The sequence below is a fragment of the Vigna angularis genome, chromosome 7, assembly GCF_016808095.1.
Source record: "Vigna angularis cultivar LongXiaoDou No.4 chromosome 7, ASM1680809v1, whole genome shotgun sequence".
NCBI classification, from domain to species: Eukaryota; Viridiplantae; Streptophyta; class Magnoliopsida; order Fabales; family Fabaceae; genus Vigna; species Vigna angularis.
The window spans coordinates 15,779,624-15,798,390 of record NC_068976.1 but is presented as its reverse complement, the minus strand read 5'-3'; the positions used below and the strand labels follow the sequence as shown (position 1 = coordinate 15,798,390).

General features: G+C 30.6%; 3 protein-coding genes across 3 annotated transcripts; 2 read left to right on the top strand and 1 right to left on the bottom strand.

Moving 5' to 3' along the window:
• The first annotated feature begins 2,803 nt into the window (after positions 1-2,803).
• Positions 2,804-5,062, top strand: LOC108338690 (patatin-like protein 2). The gene is made up of 7 exons (XM_017575735.2): positions 2,804-3,046; positions 3,135-3,316; positions 3,418-3,610; positions 3,804-3,962; positions 4,081-4,386; positions 4,479-4,654; positions 4,783-5,062. The coding sequence occupies exons 1-7, from the start codon at positions 2,918-2,920 to the stop codon at positions 4,868-4,870; spliced, it is 1,233 nt and encodes a 410-aa protein (XP_017431224.1). The 5' UTR covers positions 2,804-2,917; the 3' UTR covers positions 4,871-5,062.
• A 1,033-nt stretch (positions 5,063-6,095) lies between these two features.
• LOC128197830 (patatin-like protein 2) lies at positions 6,096-9,646 on the top strand. Its single transcript, XM_052880651.1, has 7 exons — positions 6,096-6,232; positions 7,481-7,675; positions 7,745-7,937; positions 8,265-8,429; positions 8,533-8,841; positions 8,915-9,090; positions 9,308-9,646. Exons 1-7 carry the CDS (start codon positions 6,096-6,098, stop codon positions 9,393-9,395), a joined length of 1,263 nt encoding a protein of 420 aa, XP_052736611.1. The 3' UTR covers positions 9,396-9,646.
• Positions 9,647-9,976: 330 nt separating this feature from the next.
• On the bottom strand, positions 9,977-12,419 carry LOC128197744 (patatin-like protein 2). The gene is made up of 7 exons (XM_052880307.1): positions 12,186-12,419; positions 11,881-12,062; positions 11,538-11,727; positions 10,998-11,159; positions 10,583-10,885; positions 10,328-10,503; positions 9,977-10,228 (listed from the first exon to the last, which is right to left on the bottom strand). Exons 1-7 carry the CDS (start codon positions 12,324-12,326, stop codon positions 10,156-10,158), a joined length of 1,227 nt encoding a protein of 408 aa, XP_052736267.1. The 5' UTR covers positions 12,327-12,419; the 3' UTR covers positions 9,977-10,155.
• Between the last annotated feature and the right edge of the window lie 6,348 nt (positions 12,420-18,767).

Below are 18,767 nucleotides of genomic sequence, written 5' to 3'. Positions count from 1 at the left end.
ACGGTGGCTTTCTCAATGGTTCTTGTAACCCCTGTAAACGTATTTTTCGGGAGTTAAAACCCTGGTAACGTTAAAAATAACTCCTACTAAAATTGGAGATTTTTGTAGTGACACCATTGAATTAAAATAATTATATTTATTTATTTTTAAAATTTAAAGATAAAAGTGTATTAAAGTTTAAGATAAGAAGAAATTTTAATTTTGTAACTAAGTTTAAAAACTAAATCATATTTAATTCGTTATTTTTAAATCAACAACTAACCAAAAATTTTATATTATGCTTTAATTTTATTAGATATTTAATATAAAAATTAATTTTACTTTTTATATCATGATAGAGATAATATTTTATTTCTATCCCTATGAAAATAGTTTGATAATTATTTTTCATTTTGATGGTACACTTTTATAATTAATTAATGTTTTAAAAATTACTAATGATTATATTTGTGTAAAATTCTTATTGATCTTTATTTATATTAATGTGATTATAATTGATTTAATCATCAAAAGTCACGAATTAAACTTGATGAGATTGATATAAGAAATTGATTCTTGTATGTTATAAGAATCATATTTATTTTGCTTATAATTAATCATTCTATCTTTTTTTCATCCAGAGTATTAGTCTTTTCAAATCAGTTATTATTGTGTAAAATTTAAGTATGATGGAAAAAAAATATAAATCAATAATCAAGAATAGAAATAAAAACATATCGGGTTGATATAGATAATGTCTACTCGTAATTGATTCGAAAAAAAAAAAGAATCTATGTGCTATCTATCTGCATAAATATTTACTTAAAAAATATCTGAAAATATTTTAAAATTTGTAAATACCCACGTATACTCATAAATATTTAAAAGAAATCTTGAGAATTTTTTTACGTCATGAAGACTCCGAAAAATCTTGAGAATTTAATGAATTAATTATCATTTAAACAAGTCAGAAAAGAAAGTCCTTTAACCAAGAACGCGCCTCATACAATCATAGTCGCGTTATTATAATTAATATATGTAGCACGCGCCTCATAAAATAATAGTCACGTTATTATAAATTAATAAATTATTTAATTAATGATGGTTGGAATATCGTAACTTTCTTTCCAATTTTTTAGGTATTTGCATTGACTCATTGACTCGTGATTGATCAGAGCCCACGATGGTAGGTATTAATGAAATAACTTCTTATCGTTATTGATGAGTTTGTTTTCTTATTTATTTATTTATTATGAAAGTAAGTAATCTTGATACCTACCAATATTAAAATGTTCTATAGAAAATTGTTTATATTAATTTTTATATTTTTGTGGATATAGATTAGGACGACTCTATTTCTTTTAATATATTTATTTTTTATAATTAAAAATTATTTAATTTACATTTATCATAAGAATTAACCAATTTTAATTAACAATCCTCAGTTAAGTGACTATTAAAAACTTATAAAATATATTACAATCAAATTCTGAAAACACCTATTTTAATTTAAGATAGTGTGCACGCACACACATATCCTTAATTAGTTAATACAATATATACAAAATGCATAAAATGAATTTGTGGATTAATTAGTATTTGAAAATTATAACAATGGATAACCCTAGTAATACTGTGAAACAAAAACTTGTGTCACAAAATATAAGTGGAGTTAAACAAAAAGTTGATTTAGCATATAACACGTATATACAATATATGTAACACAGATTTTGAATTTAGGGTTTGGTTGTTTGAAATCATTTCCTCTATTCCTCTAGAAGACACAATTACCATGTGAAGAATTTCTCTCAAAACATTTCTTTTATGTACTGCTAAAAACAACACAACACAAGGGTTGCCCTAATCATTCAAAATCATTCAGCTGTGTGGTCAAAGACACTATCTTAGCAGCCTAAAGTTGAACAATAGTAATTCTTTTCTTTCTGTATGTGCGGTTTGAACTGTAGTCTTAGCTCATCTATACATACATACATACATACATATATATATATATATATATATATATATAATTCCATACTGTATTGATTGTCATGTCACCATCAAAAACCATAAGTAACACTTGAAAACTGATTAAAATAATGTGAGTAGAAGTTTTCAACTGTCAGTAGTTTTTATGGAAACCATATTACCCATTTCCATGTTTATGTGGTATTATTTTGTATGTTCTTGCTAATAAAATAAAAAAAGTTTCTGTGGCATCAGTTTAACACTATAAAAACAATCTAATCCATTTTATTAAATTATTGGATAATAGATACATATGAGGCCATGTTTTATTACGAAGAATATTTCTGATTTATGTCTTTTTATTGAGTTAATAGTTGATTTTTGTGTAAGTAATGAGGATTATCACTAAGTATAGTTAAAAATTCAGATAATCATTAATGGAGAAAAGATTCATTTCCTTCATAGATCTAACGTTTGACTTCGATTCACCTTACTTAAAAAATGTGTTATAATTTCTACATAGTTTTCTCACTTATTAACAAAAAATAAAATCAAATTTACCTCTATTATTTTAAGTTTTTTTATATTTGTTATAGGTTGGGGAAAATTTACTACGGTTGACTTAATAACAGAAAAAGAACTCGTTCATATATTTATTGATTACCATGTGACAATCAAACACCGTAATTTCACGGGAAAACTTATTAATATAATGCGAGTATAGAAGTCGTAGAAACATGTTACCTATTTTCATGTTTAGCAACTAATTAAACGTGCTAAATCAGTGGTCAACTTGTTCATTCTTTACATGGTTTATATGTATAAATATACAGCTTCTCCTCATCAAATTAAGCCATGAAATTTAGATTTTTCTGAAAAAGAAGTAGTTTTCTTTGCTCTTTCGTAAGATCAGTTCATTCCATCTCTCTCTCTCTTTCTCTTTGTCTCAGTAAGTCATCAATTGAGATCTATGGAAGCAACTCAAACTCCAAGCAAAAGTGATGATGGACACCTGATCACTGTGCTGAGTATCGATGGTGGTGGCATTCGGGGAATCATTCCAGGAGTTTTACTTGGTTTCCTTGAATCAGAACTTCAGGTAATAATCTGCAAACTAAGAAAAAAACGTTGTATGTAAATTAACTGTAGTTAATGCAGCCAACTAACTGATAATGGTGCATATGCAGAAGCTGGATGGTGCTGATGTAAGGCTAGCAGATTACTTTGATGTGATTGCAGGAACAAGCACCGGTGGATTAGTCACTGCAATGCTCACTACTCCAAATGAAAATAACCGACCCTTGTATGCAGCCAAAGATATTAAGAAGTTCTACCTTCAGAATTCCCCAAAAATCTTCCCACAGAATAGGTAAATACCACACTTTACCATAAACTTCATACCAAATCATTCAAATCTAAATCATATTTTATCACCGTGTACTAATTTACAGTGTGATTTTCCAAACACAGTCCCTGGAATATATTCTCAACAGCGATGAAGTTCGGAAGAACTCTGACTGGACCACAGTACGACGGCAAGTATTTACACAAACTCATCAGGGAAGAACTAGGGGACAAAAAATTGGAAAACACATTAACCAATGTCGTTATCCCGGCATTTGATATCAAAAACCTTCAACCCACCATCTTTTCCAGCTTCCAGGTTCATCCCTCCTCTGACTTATTACCTAAAATATATTCTGGTTGCAAGAAGTCACTCACTTGAAAATAAAAATTGCAGCTTTTTTAACAGACTTTTCTGCAAATTTTGAAGAAAATTCGTAGATAACAAGGAATGTAATGTGTGTTTGTCTTTTTCTCTAACGAAACTATTACTCGCAATTATGATGTCACAGGTGAAGAAGAGGCCAGATTTGAATGGGTTGTTGTCTGATATATGCATTTCAACTTCAGCAGCACCAACCTACCTTCCAGCTCATTCCTTTGAAACCACAACCCCCGATGGTCCTTCCAAATTCGACCTTATAGATGGTGGTGTAGCAGCAAATAACCCGGTATTATAAATACTCTCGTTATATATGTAGTGCTGCAATTAATGTGATTTTAAACTAAGTATATACAATATGCTTGAAAGAACGTGATAGATATATAAGTTAATTTGGTGTTTTGAAGGCACTGGTGGCGATTGCAGAAGTGTCGAACAAAATCCACAGTGAAGGTTCATTTGAAAACATGAATGTGAAACCGATGCAATACAGCAAGTTTTTGGTGATATCATTGGGAACAGGTTCTCAGAAACAAGATATGAAATACAGTGCTGCTGAGGCATCTTCATGGGGCGCGTTGAGCTGGGTTTCCAACGGCAGTGGCACTCCTATAATCGATGTCTTCACTGAAGCTAGTTCTGACATGGTTGATTTCCACATCTACTCCGTTTTCCAAGCACGCAATGCTGAAGAAAACTACCTCCGAATCCAGGTTCTTTCAAAACATATATAAACATCTACAATGATTCTCGTGATTGCAAATGAAAACTCATGAGTTTAATTATTTATATTCAAATTTTGTAGGACGATACTTTAACTGGGGACTTGTCTTCGGTTGACATTGCCACGGAGAAGAATTTGAATGGCCTCGTCCAAGTTGCGGAAGCATTGTTAAAGAAAACAGTTTCAAAGATTAACTTGAGGACTGGTGTTCATGAAAATGTGGATTCTAACGAAACAAATGCAGATGCCTTGAAGAGGTATATATATCAAAACCCTACACACACATAATTATAATGTAATTTTATCAACAATGTAATTTTTGTTAAAGAAAATTGTAACATGCTTCAAATCACAGTTTCACGTATTGACTATATTTTTTTATCAGGTTTGCGGAACGACTATCCAAACAAAGGAGATTTCGTAAATCTGTAATGTCTAAGTACAAAGAGAAATTTTCAAACACGAAGGGATGAGAGATAGTTGTTGTTCGGTCTATATGATATATGATTGGTGTTCTGTTCATTGTAGTCATGATCTATTTCATCGTGTTGAGTCACAATAAATTCAGTGTCCTTCTAAACGATTTGTTTCTTTGATTTCATGTTACCGAAGTCTTTGTAATGTAATAATTTGGGTTACACTATAATGTTTCTAAATTCATTTTATCTTAGAAGCATGCCTTGTTTTATTTATAAGCAAAATAAATATTATATATTAAATAAACCATTATTCCAAATGAAGTCTTAAAAATGAATTTGAATGGTATTATTAATGGTGAATGAAAATTGAATGTTCATAAAGAAGAAGTGGATTTAAGCCAACTTTTAAGGGAGGATTTAATCAAATGAAAATTATTTTTTCAAACTTGGATGAATATGTAAAGAGTAATAATAAAAGAAAATGACACTAATAATGACAAAAAAAACCATTGATATATTTAAACTCTTAATTATATTCAATAAGCTCATACAGACGATGTAAAATCATATCGCATATATCCTAAAATAATGTTTAAGAAACATATTTTAGAAAATATTACAGTTTTTTTTAGTATAATATGTTTGGAAATATGAGACTAACTTAACTTTATAAATTAATTTTGTAAGATTAAATTAAATTTAAAGTTTACTTCTTTATTAATATAGGTATATAGGTATAATGATTTACTATTATCATGTGAAGAACTACTCTATCTGTGTATTAAAAGCAAGGCAACAAAAGGGTCGATGTATTCAAAGAACTGAGGTTGAAAGCCTTAAAGATACACGTTTTGAGTGTTTTGGTAGCTATCTAGATGAATCATTGTAAATTTAAATATTGGATTCATATCCCTTAAATCGATGCATTTCTGGATTGGCTAGTGGACACTATAAAAAAAAAGAACATGATTAAAATGAGAAGAGTAGCTGGTTAAATAAACAAATGAAGTGTGGAAGTATTCAACGTTAATATCTCTTAGTTTAAAATGATACCATCCATGTTATTTTAAATTGATTTAACACGCTGTACAAAAAGTAAATATTAGACGGATTTGTTTTTGATACTACTCTAAAAAACCTCTTACCAATGAAAACATTTTATATGTATATAAATCCATGTCCATCTCTTATTTTATTCGATGTAAGACTTTGTCTCTATCCAACATAAACTTGTAGAGAAGTTCAATCTCTTTCTCAATCTCTCACTATATTCAAGTCCATGGCAACAATGAAAAACCATGTATCTCCAGCTCCAAGAGCATCTGATGACAGATACCTAGTCACTATGCTTAGTATTGATGGTGGCATTCGGGGAATCATTCCAGGAATCATTCTTGGTTTTCTCGAATCAGATATGTTTGGATAAATTTTTGTAAAAGCATTTTTGAGAAACAAATATAAAAAAAAGAGAATATAAAACATTTTCACAACCTATAAATATTAAATTTAAAAAACAGTTACATATTTTTCCCATTTTCATTTATTATTAAATTATTTTTAATTTATAAGAAGACTTATTTAAATTTTTATTATTTTATTGTTTTATAAGTACTTGTTATTTAACCAAACAAACCTTTAAAAAGAAATAACATCATAGAGACGGTTTGAGAGTAAAATAATTTCGATATATGACATCAATAAATTATAAAACTATATTTTATAAAAAGTTCGATTTAATCGCACACTTGGATCCTTTAGATTAGTGTATAATTAATTTTTCTTTACATAATTTTAATTGTTCAATTTGGGCATATGTATTTGAAAGAAAAATTACTTATCATAGTTTTAAGGACTCCAATATCGTTCATACAATTGAAAAGCAAACATTTTAGCTCAAACATGTTTACTAGTCAGCTAATCATGTTTTGACAGATTAGTACGATTAATTAGCTTATAAATTTTCATATAATAATAAAACAGAAATAACAAGTATAATAATAGTGTAGCCAAAATTATTCATTTTTAAGATGCAAACAAAAAAAATGGTCATTTAAAAAATTAAAACATTTAATTCTGGTTTATATGTTTGAAAAAAAACAATTCATAGTTTTATAATGACTCCAATATGATCATTGAAAAACAGACATTTTAGCTCAAACATGTTTACTAGTCAGCTAATATGTTTTGACAGATTTGTACTACTAATTAGCTTATTAAATTTTCATATAATATATAAAAACGAAATGACAAGAGCCAAAAGTATAAAAGAAATGGTCATTTAAAACTATGAAAACATAAATTATCAGTCGTCATATATGAATAAAAATAAAATAATTAAACCTACACAGGGCCAAAATTGTCCGCATCAGAGGAGCCAAAACAAAATTATAATCAAGGTTAAAAATTTATGTTTCTTTATTTATCGAAGGGGATTTGATCCCTTCCATATATAATGCTAAATAAAGTATTCCATTGTGCATTATTGCTATATTAATATAATTAATTATTATCACATCATGAAAGAAACAATTTGGTTGATTGTTACATTCTGGAAATGTATTTAGTATTATGTTAGGTGCAACTTATTTTATATACCTAGTCTGTATAAATTAACTTTAGTCTATTTCTTCTATAGCTTAATTAACATTTAAATAATGTGTGATTATGGTGTGTGCAGAGGCTTGATGGTGATAATGTAAGAATAGCAGACTACTTTGATGTGATTGCAGGAACAAGCACTGGGGGATTGGTCACTGCAATGCTTACTGCTCCAAACGAATATAATCGACCCTTGTATGATGCCCAACATCTTAAGGATTTCTACCTTAATCATTCTCCAAAAATCTTTCCACAGAATAAGTAAAAATTCCTTACTTTACCATAATCTTCATGCAAAAATCAACATGTCCTAATTACAGTTTAATATAGGTGGTGGAATGTAATCGCTTCTGTCATGAAGTTCATCACGACTCTGTTTGGACCATCGTATGATGGCAAGGATTTACACAAGATTATTAGGGAAAACCTAAAGGAAACAAGGTTGGACCAGACATTGACCAATGTTGTCATCCCAACATTTGACATCAAACGCCTTCAACCAACCATCTTTTCCAGCTTCCAGGTTCATCCCTCCTCTATTTATTTATCATATCAAATATATTCCTCATTTATTGTGGAAAAAAATGACTTTAATTTGAAAATCAAAAAGTTTAATCTCATTTTTAGTATCTACTAGCAATGATTTAAAATTTTTCTCTATTTATTTTTAACTTACAATATGATGTTATATTAAAAAAAACAAAAGACTCCACGTGATTTTTTTCAGATCAACATTAATATAATTTCTCCATTTTATGTTAAAAACAAACCGAAGAAAAGCTTACCCTGTTTGAACATATTTTCATATAAAGTTCTAAAAAATTATTTTCAATTAAAATTTATGCAACAGTTGAAGAAGAGGCCATATCTGAATGGCTTGTTGTCGGATATATGCATAGCAACTTCAGCAGCTCCAACCTATCTTCCAGCACATTACTTCGAAACCAAAACCCAACACGGTCATGTCATGGGAAAGTTTGACCTAATAGACGGTGGCGTAGCAGCAAATAACCCGGTACATGCACAAACTTATATTTCAAAGGAAAAAAAAAAGGTAAAATATGAAATGAATGAGTATGACGAAAAGAATGTAATATGGTGTTAATTGGGTGGTGCAGACACTGGTGGCCATGGCAGAAGTGACAAACCAAATTTCCCATGAAGGTCAAGGTGATAGCTTGAAGGTGGAAGCGATGCAATACGATAGGTTTTTGGTGATATCATTGGGAACGGGTTCTCAGAAACAGGAAGCGAAATACAGTGCTAAAGAAGCAGCTGAATGGGGTGTATTGAGCTGGGTTTCCACTACCAATGGCAGCACCCCTTTAATCGATGCCTTCACTCAAGCCAGTGCTGACATGGTTGACTTTCACATCTCTTCCGTTTTTCGAGCACTCAATTCTGAACATAACTACCTCCGAATCCAGGTTCTCATCAACTTTACTTCACTCTAAATATACAATTACTTTTTCTCAACATATTTTCAACTTTCTTAATTAGGACGATACATTAACTGGGGAATCATCTTCTGTGGACTTGGCCACGGAGGATAATTTGAAGAAACTGGTCTCAGTTGGGGAATCATTGTTAGATAAACCAGTTTCAAGGATTAACTTAAGGACTGGCCTTTACGAATCTGCTGGAACTTCTGAAACAAACAGACAAGCCTTGACGAGGTACACATTTTAAAATCAAAAGCCAATATATATTAAAAGAAATTAATATAACTGACCATGATGGTATTATTATTAGTATATACTTGTAATATTTATAGTATAAAAAATTTAGCCCTTATTATTCAAATCCAAAATCATGGGCACGGTGTTAACTAAGGATTGAATTTTAGTATCATTTTCTGAATGTGTCTGTGCTAAGTCTCATGCTTGACCACAGGTTTGCGGTGCGACTATCCAAACAGAAGCAATTTCGTAAATCACAGATGTCTGCGAACAATGGAAATTCTCAAAAGACAGTTGTATGATGAGTATGATATTATGATTTGTAGTTTGTTACATGTCTTTTTTATTACAAGTGTTGTGTTAGGGCATATGTGACTTAAGCCTAGGCGCTTGAATCGGGGTCAACGGTTCATAGGTGTTATTGGGTTCAGAGTAATTAATCCAAATAATTGAGTGTTCTTGCAAGCTTGAATGATGTGATGTAAACGCTTTGTATTTTATTCAATTCTATGTTAAAGAATGTACACTTAATACTTATTTAATTTTGGGTTACACAAAACTCTTAAGTTATTTATCTTTGGTTTTTTGTCATCAATGAAAGTTTATGCTTTGATTATGTTTAGGTTACACTGACCTTCAAGTACACGAAAGAATCTTATTTTTTAATCTGCCCTTCAAGTACACGAGCGAATTTTATATTTAAAACATGGCATATATAATAAGTTGAACATCAGAATAACAAAACAGCAACTTGTATTTTACTAAATATTATATAACTACTATAATTCATGGTTTACTTTAGTTTTAATTTTGTTTTTAATTTAGTTTTAGGGTAAACCGAAATAAGAATCTGGGAATAAGAATGAAATAAAGAATATATAGGAACTTATATTATTGAAGTTGATTTGTACAAAAGGCAAGAAAAAATAAAAATGTAATAAAGCAGTTCTGAGATTACATTTTATTCAATAAGCAGTCATACGTTAAACTCGTTCTATTAAGAAATGCGAGACATAAAAGTTACGAGAAAAGAACATGATGAGTATAGAATGATAAAAAGAACTAGAAGGGCTTCTTAGTGTGTGGGGATCTCATTTCACGGAGCCTTCTCTCTTGCGACAGTATTTTTGCAAACCTGAAACCATTAAAATATCCATTCTTAATTATTCTGATATAATATATAATTCTACCGAGTAACCGAACCAGATGAAAAATGATGTTTTTTTTAAGTAACCTTTTAAGAGCTTCTTGATTAGTTTCCCCGTTTTTGAGTGGCTCAAAGAGACCATTCTCTAAGTTCACCCTAGAGACTGGTTTCTTCAACAGATTTTCACCGATTTCGCTAAGCTTCTCCAGGTTCTCCTTTGTAGAAATGTCAACTGAAGAATCTGTTCCGCTCAATGTGTCATCCTGCAAATGTTGTTGACCAATTATGTATACATGATCATAGTATTTGACCAAATATTATGCATGCTCATAGAAATATTACCTGAATTCGAAGGTAATTATCTTGTGACTGAAGTGCTTGAGTGACAGCAGATAAATGGAAGTCAACCATATCTGCACTGGACTGACTGAAAACGTCTGTTAAGGGAGTGCTGCCATCGTAGGTTAGCCAATCCAACAACCCCCATTTGCTTGCAATTTGAGCATTGAATTTTTCCTCATTTTTTGCTGTCCCAGTGCCTATTGAAATTATCAGGAACCGATTATATTCCATTGGCTTGATGGCAAAGAAATCAGAGTTTTGCTTAATGATTTGCTTTGTAACTTCGTTCATGGCGACTAAGGTCTGCATCATGAAATTCCAATATAGAACACAAGTTAGTGATACCTTCCAAAAGACATTAAGTAGTAAATTAAAGTTCAGACAACAGTTGATTGTTGAATAATTATGCATATACCGGGTTATTTGCACAAACGCCACCGTCGATGAGGTTAAATTCGTGTATCTTCCCTTCAGAATCTTGGTTCTTGAAATTGTGTGCAGGCAGATAAGTGGGTGCAGCGGAGGTGCTTATGCATATGTCTGAGAGTTTTGCGTCCATGAAAGGAGACATCTTCATCTGCATCAATTTATTTTAAATCTTACTGTGTTACTTTCTTTCTCACCTTCTATAGTTTCTTTTAATTTAATTCTCTTCTTTGTTAATATATATTAACATTGACATATTAGTGGCTGAAAAAAAACGAAAATAAAAGACTGCAACCAACTTAGTTTTACTTTTTCCTAAACTGACATCATCATAGTATTCTTGAAAACTGAAAGACAATTATTTTTGTCTTATTAGCCGACAACTGTTTATAGTCAAAATTTCAACCCCAAAGGTCCAACAAGAACCATAAAGAAATAAATATATATAAGTCCCAAACACCAGGAAATTGGAAAGAAAATTCCTTTGAAAAGTGAAAAGAAAAGAAAAAAAAGAGAGAGGAAAGTTAACCTGATAGGAAGAAAAAATAATGGGTTGCATAGACTTGATGTCGAAGGTGGGAATGACAACGTTGGTGAGAGTTTCATGCAACCGAATGTCTCCAAGTTTCTGTCTCACCACCTGATGAAGGTATTTCCCATCGTATTTGGGTCCTCCCAAAGATCTTACTAAGTTTGCTATTATAGTCCCACCAAGGCCACTGCAATGCAAAGCATGCTGTATGTTAACTAATCTCTCGATCATTACTGATACTGATTGTACAAGTACATTTATATAAACAAAAAATTAAGAGCGAAAGATAGAGTTTTGCATGCATGATTTAATCTAGACACTACAAATATTAATGAATAACCTGTGCTGTGGGAAAATTTTAGGACAGTGTTCCAAGTAAAAAGGTTTGATGTCTTTGGCAGCAAAAAGTGGTCGATTGTTGCTGTCTGGAGCAGTTAGCATAGCTGTTACAAGACCTCCCGTGCTTGTTCCCGATATCACATCAAAATAATCTGCAAGCCTTGCCTCTGGACCGTCCAACTCCTGCATTTTCAACGTGTACGTATAGATGTATATCAATATCACTATTGTTTCCATACTGAATACGTACGTATTTATTGACATGTCATTTAATGAATTAGGTTTTGGAGCATTTGATATAGATACCTGAAGCTGAGACTCAAGGAAATGAATAATGGTGGCGGGGATGATGCCCCTAATGCCACCACCATCGATGCTGAGAATGGTCACTAAGTTTCCGTAAGTTGGAGGCTGAATTTGTTCAACGGATGACTCTGATCTCTCCATCTCTCTCGGAATAATGGTTAGTGTTGAACAAATACGCTTAAATCAAAGGTTGAACAGAAAGAATTGTGAAACAAAGAGCAATGGGTAACTAAGAAAGATTGAGGCTCTTGTGTGGTTTTTTGATAGGCATTGTTGTAGTGGTATTTATAGTGGGAGGTGGACCCATTAAATATTGATATTTGTTCAGAGTTTATTTAATTGAATTCAAAAGAGTAGAAAAGTATTTAATATTGAATAGGAAGACACAGTCAAAAGTGAGATGTTATGCCTAATAGGACACATTTCTTTCGTTTGTTGTTTGAAATGGCTATCGTCCAAGCGGTAAAAGACGACTGCATAACTTTCCTAGTGTTTACCTAAACATGCATTAACCCGATGGCGATGGCTATAAGTGTATATGATAGTATAATAATATATTTATATGACTTGAATTACTCGTGGGATAATTAGCATATTTGTGAATCCTTATTTGGATTCAAAGGAGATTTGTAAAGAAGAACAACACAGACGCCTCAAAGTTTGTCTCATTGCAATGTTGAGTGATTACGTGAAGGTGACGGATGTTTTGTCTTAAAATTTTTTTTTAAGGCAATCTATTTAATTCGAAGTATTATGTTTTTATCTTATAAAACCTATAAAAACGTGTTGTTGTATTAAGTGAACATATATGCTATCTAGTATTTGTAATGCTAGGACTTTGATTGTCAACTTATTAGTATATATGACTCATCAAGCAATGCTAGGACTTTGATTCATTTATCGATATTTAATAGTGAAGGTTCGAAAAAATTTAATTAAGAGAATGTAAAGTAGAATAATGTAGTATTGTTTAAGTTTAGAATGACTTCTTCCTCTTAAATTAGTTTTAATTTAGTAATATATAGCTCACGAAATTTTTATTGCAGTTATTTATTTACTAGAATATTTATGAAAACTGTGAATGATGAAGAATTCTTTAGATTGGAAGGAAACATGTGTCATGAATGTATGAAAATCTATTTAATATTAGAAGCATTATTTTTCATTTATATCTGTTTGATAAAAGGCATATAAAAGTAGTCATATATTTTTTTTAAGCGAACATATAGCAGAGAGTCACCACCCTGAGTTCATTCCTTTCAAAGTATGATTTAATTAGACTTTGTAATAAATTATACTAGTTTTAAAACTTTATTATAGTGCTTCCTTCAAAGTTTAAGATATATGTTTGTGCAACTTGTTACCATTACCAAAACTTTAGATTTTCCAGCCGCCTATCAAAACGCTTCTAGAATCTTATCAAAGTCCAGAAATTTTTAATACTTAAATTATATTACTGATATACTCAATCTTTTGTGTTTCGATATATTTCTTTTTGTTAATCACTTTGTATCAATCCACTTTTGTTAATAGAGAAATCATAAGAGATTGGATTGAACATGGATAATATACTCATTACTTGATCTGTAATTAAAAATTTAAGTTGTTATTTATCTTGTTATTCATTAAATACGGGTTTAAAAAATATATATGAGTTTTTTAAAATATACAGATATTCATGAATATCTTCTATACTTTCAAAAAAGAAGTTTGTATAGATTTTTTAAAATGAAATCTAAATAAAATTATAAAAAATATAAAATATAATCTAAATTAAATTTAAACTAATAAAATATAAATTATATTTTAATTTTAATTAAATATAATCTAATAAAATACAAATTAAAATTTTATATTTGTTTCTTTTACGGTTAAATGATACTTGTAGACACCTGATTCATTTGTACACAAATATTAAATTATTTCTTCTTTTATTATTCATAGCAGATTCTGTATGCATATACCTTCGATGAATATTTTTGTTGTCCTTATATAATAATTTTTGCGATCACAATTGGTTTACCTGATATTTAAAACAACGTGTCTCAAAATTTATGATAAATTTGCTCTATCATGATTATTAAAAATTGTCTTATATGAGACACCAGTGATTAAGATGATGAGGCTGCACGTGTTCAAACCTCTTGGACAAATCAATGATTTTTGGAAAAATTAATTTAAAAGTTAGTGATGATTTAGATAAACTTCATAAAATGTGCTTATAGTTCATTAATGAATTGATGTTAATGGTTTTAGAGTCTATTAATAAGTTATCTGCGAATAAAATTCATTGATAAAACATAATATATTAATAGATTATATAATTTTAATTATCATTGAAAACATGGTCAATTATTAATTTGTTAGCAAATTAAATTTTTTATTACAACAAAAATATCTATCAATAAAATTTGCAAGTAATTTAAAGTGTTTACTATTGATAGTAAAGTTTATTGGTAAAGTGGGTGTCAAGATTCCTGCTTTTTGAGTTTTGACCGACCGTTCATTGATAAATTGGATGTTAAATTTTATTGTTATAAAATATTTTTTATAAATAATTAGTTGAATGAGAAGAAAAAAATAAGACGACAAGAAAGAGAAGCAAATTTGTAACATTTTAGTGACAAATAAAAAGAAAAGAGAGAGGAAAAAGGAAGAAGTGAATATATAGAAAAGAGGTTTATAGATTGACGAGGAAAAAAAAATGAAATTAAATAGAATAGTTGTAAATAAGGTTTATAATATATATAGTATTCGTAAATTGATTAGTGGTTATCCGAAAGTTAAAATATATTATTTTGCATGGTTCATCAATGCTAGGAATTTTATTTTGAAGCAGCCATTTATCGATATTTAATTGTGAAGGTTCGAATAAATTTAATTAAGAGAATGTTAAAGTACAATAATCTAGCATTGTTTAAGTTTAGAATGATTTTTTCCTTTTAAATTAGTTTTAATTTAATAATAGCTCACGAAATTTATATAATATTTTATACAAAATGGAGGAAAGTTATATAATATTTTATACAAAATGGAGGAGTATCTTGTTCGAGAAGGTTGAACTGAAATTTAATAAATAGGTTAATTTTGGCCACCATTTAGCATTTTTATTACAAAACACTTAACCACGTAAGTTTGGATTTTAAAATCTCTACATCGCTGCATGTCCTCGTGGAACCAAATCCTCAACCCACGCTCTCCATCTTCGGCTTATATATATATATCAGTCACGAGGTAAGATATTCCACAGTCTCTAGAGAAGAGACTGAGTTAAACATGCAATAGTTAGTGGCCTCCGGGACAAGTCATCGGAATCGATTCCAGCAAAGGGTCCGCAACCAACTACGGGAAAGGCGATGGGAGTGAGATATTTGAATATTCTTAATTTTTCTTTTTTTTTTCCTAATAGAAAGATAATTCTATTGGATATATATAAAATAATACTCAATATTTTCATTAGAGTAGGTTTACTTAATTCCTGAATTGATTAAAAAAGGTTTAATACACGTCTCTATTTTTGGGGTTTGATTCAAAATGATCATATTTTTTGAAAAAATTCAGTAAGGTCCCATATTTTGTTTAAAAATGTTCAATTTGATCCTTTTCGTGGAAGCCATTAAAAACATAACGGTGTTGATGCCGTTGTGGCCAAATCTGAGTGAGGTGTTATGTTGGAGGATTACGTGGCATTGTGAAGTGAGAAGTGTGAGTTCTTTTATTAAAATCAAAGAAAATTCCAATCTAAAACCCTAACGTTTTAACAATCCTAAAGTGGAAATTAGAATCAGAAACCCTAAAATGGGAAAAATCCCCAATCTTTTTATGCATTTTTGCCTTCCTTCCTTCTTCACACCAACAGTGCGTCGTACATCGAACATGGTTAATCCTTTCACACTTTTAACCCAATGATCCATGGGTTTTTCCTCTTTCTATCGTGGGTTTCATAAAACCCCAATCTTGATCCCTTTTCTGGTGTGCTGCCATGTTTTCTATCGTGAAGCTCTCGCAAGCAGTGGTGATCATTGGAAACATAATGATTTTTGGTTGCGTTCAAAGTGATGGTGGTTTTGATTCTGGTTTTCTTACAGGTCTGGCGAGGCACTCTATTTCTTCTTTTCCCTAATAGAAGCTCCCTTATACATTCACAACGGAGCTTTGTTTCAGGCAGTGACGTTCCCTTGTTAGTGGTCTACGATGGAGTCGTGGTGGCTATCTTCGAAAGCACTTGCGACGGTGGCACCTTCGTAATGAAGGGTCGTTCTTTCAACAACAATCACTCCGGACGACTTCGGGGTGATTTATGATAGAGTCGCGATAATGAAGCTCGTGAGCGACAACGACTCAAACGCATATTTCTTCTTAAGATTTGGTGGATTTGCACCGGTGGGGTTGCTTTCAACAAAGTGATGGAGATCCTGATGAACAAATCTGGTTTTGGGTATAGATTGGAATTTTCTTTGATTTTAATAAAAGAACTCACACTTCACTTCACAGTGCCACGTAATCATCCAACATAACACCTCACTCAGATTTGGCCACAGTGGCATCAGTACTGTTATGTTTTTAACAGCATCCACAAAAGGACCGAATTGAACATTTTTAAACAAAATATGGGACCTTATTGAACTTTTTCAAAAGGTATGACCATTTTGAACCAAACCCCCAAAAATAGGGACCATGTATTAAACCATTAAAAAATATGTTGATTTGAAATCACAGTATGAGTAGACGTAATAGATGAGGAATTTATTTATAAGTTATGTTACTCTATTTTTTTTATTCGTCTCTAATAATTTATTGATGAATAGCCAATTTTGAATTGTATCTTTAAAGTAGGATTTTTTATTTTTTATTTCTCTCAAGAATGAAAATTTAGGAGAGTGCTTTAAAGAACGAAAATATTTCATTTAGTTTCTACAGACTCACTGTCTATTTATTTCGGTCTTTTACTATCGGTTTAATAATAATCTCGTCTCTATTTATTGGCCTTATTAAAATATGACTTATTTAATTTTTAGAAAAATAGTCCATTTTAGTATGGACAAGGTTGCAATGATAATACAGGAGCCCATCAAGCAGAGTAGTCACCACGCGTGTTCCTTTGCCATTTATAGACACGACATGTCTCGCCAAATAGAGACTCACCGTTACTGCTCCGGACTCCACCAAAATTTCATGAGTGATTTTTTTTCACCTCCCTCACCTCATCCTGTGTAACACCCCGAATTTGGCATTACAATTTATGTTCCATAAAATACATATATAATTTTTTTTTCAACACCAACAAAATATTATGTTCTTTATTACAACACAAGTCTTCTGAAAATAAAATTCCACACAGTTCATAAACTTCTGAAATTTAAAATTTCACACAGTTCGGAAATTCAAACATAGATTTATTTTAGAAATTCCCCATGTCTCCTTTTTCCCACAGATCTCTATCTTCTAAGCAAGTCCAGAAGCATCTGCTAATTCATCTGAAATAGTTTCTGCTCCCGTATAATACCACACATTATACGATCATTGCATTCACATACACAAACACAAACAGTAGGGTGAGCTAACCAAATCAAGAAATATACATTATTCACAATCTTACTAACATCACAAGTGTGGCAATCAGTCCAATACATGCATCTCAAACATACTAAAAAAAACATTATTACACTGATACTTTATAATATTTCTCCAGTCAAAATCATCAGTCGATTTACTAGAGTTAATACAACATATTATTAATATGCCTACTTACCAAAGCACAGCAGTCAACAATCCTTCTGTCTACTTACCAAAGTAGTATAACCATAATATACTGATTACTTACCAAAGTAATCTAACAAGGTGATTTTTATTATCTACTTACCAAAGTAGTACAACAAAGTGATATTGTCTACTTACCAAAGTAGCACAATAAGGTGATATCGTCTACTTACCAAAGTAGCACAACATGGTAATATTGTCTACTTACCAAAGTAGTACAAGGAGGTGATATTGTCTACTTAACAAAGTAGCACAATAAGGTGATATTGTCTACTTACCAAAGTAGCACAATAAGGTAATATTCAGCCTACTTATTAAAGTAGTACGGTTTATATTAAATTCACCTCTCATTTTCCCACCTACTTACCAAAGTAGTGTCCGGCTTCAAACCTTTCCCCTCTCGACTTACCAAAGTCGTAGGAAAATAAATAAAAATTCAGATTTACAATTATGGCAATAATGCCTATACTACCCATCCAATTTTTCCATCAACTTATTTACAATTCATGATTTAACTCAAATAATTATTACAACTCAGAATGTTCAATATAATTAAATTTTGTAATATAAAATATATTATATTACTCATCCTCCAATCTCCAAAATACAACTACACATACAATTTAAGAATATAGTTATCCAAGTTTTTATCCAATACAAATAAATTTACAATTTCGTGTAAAGATTATTCTTCACTCATATCATTAATTACAGATCTGAACCAATCAAACTAATAACCAGCATGTTTAACTCATATGGTAAAATTTTCAGTCCAATCCAACGGTAAAATTTTTGTATAAATGATCCAAAAACATAAATTAA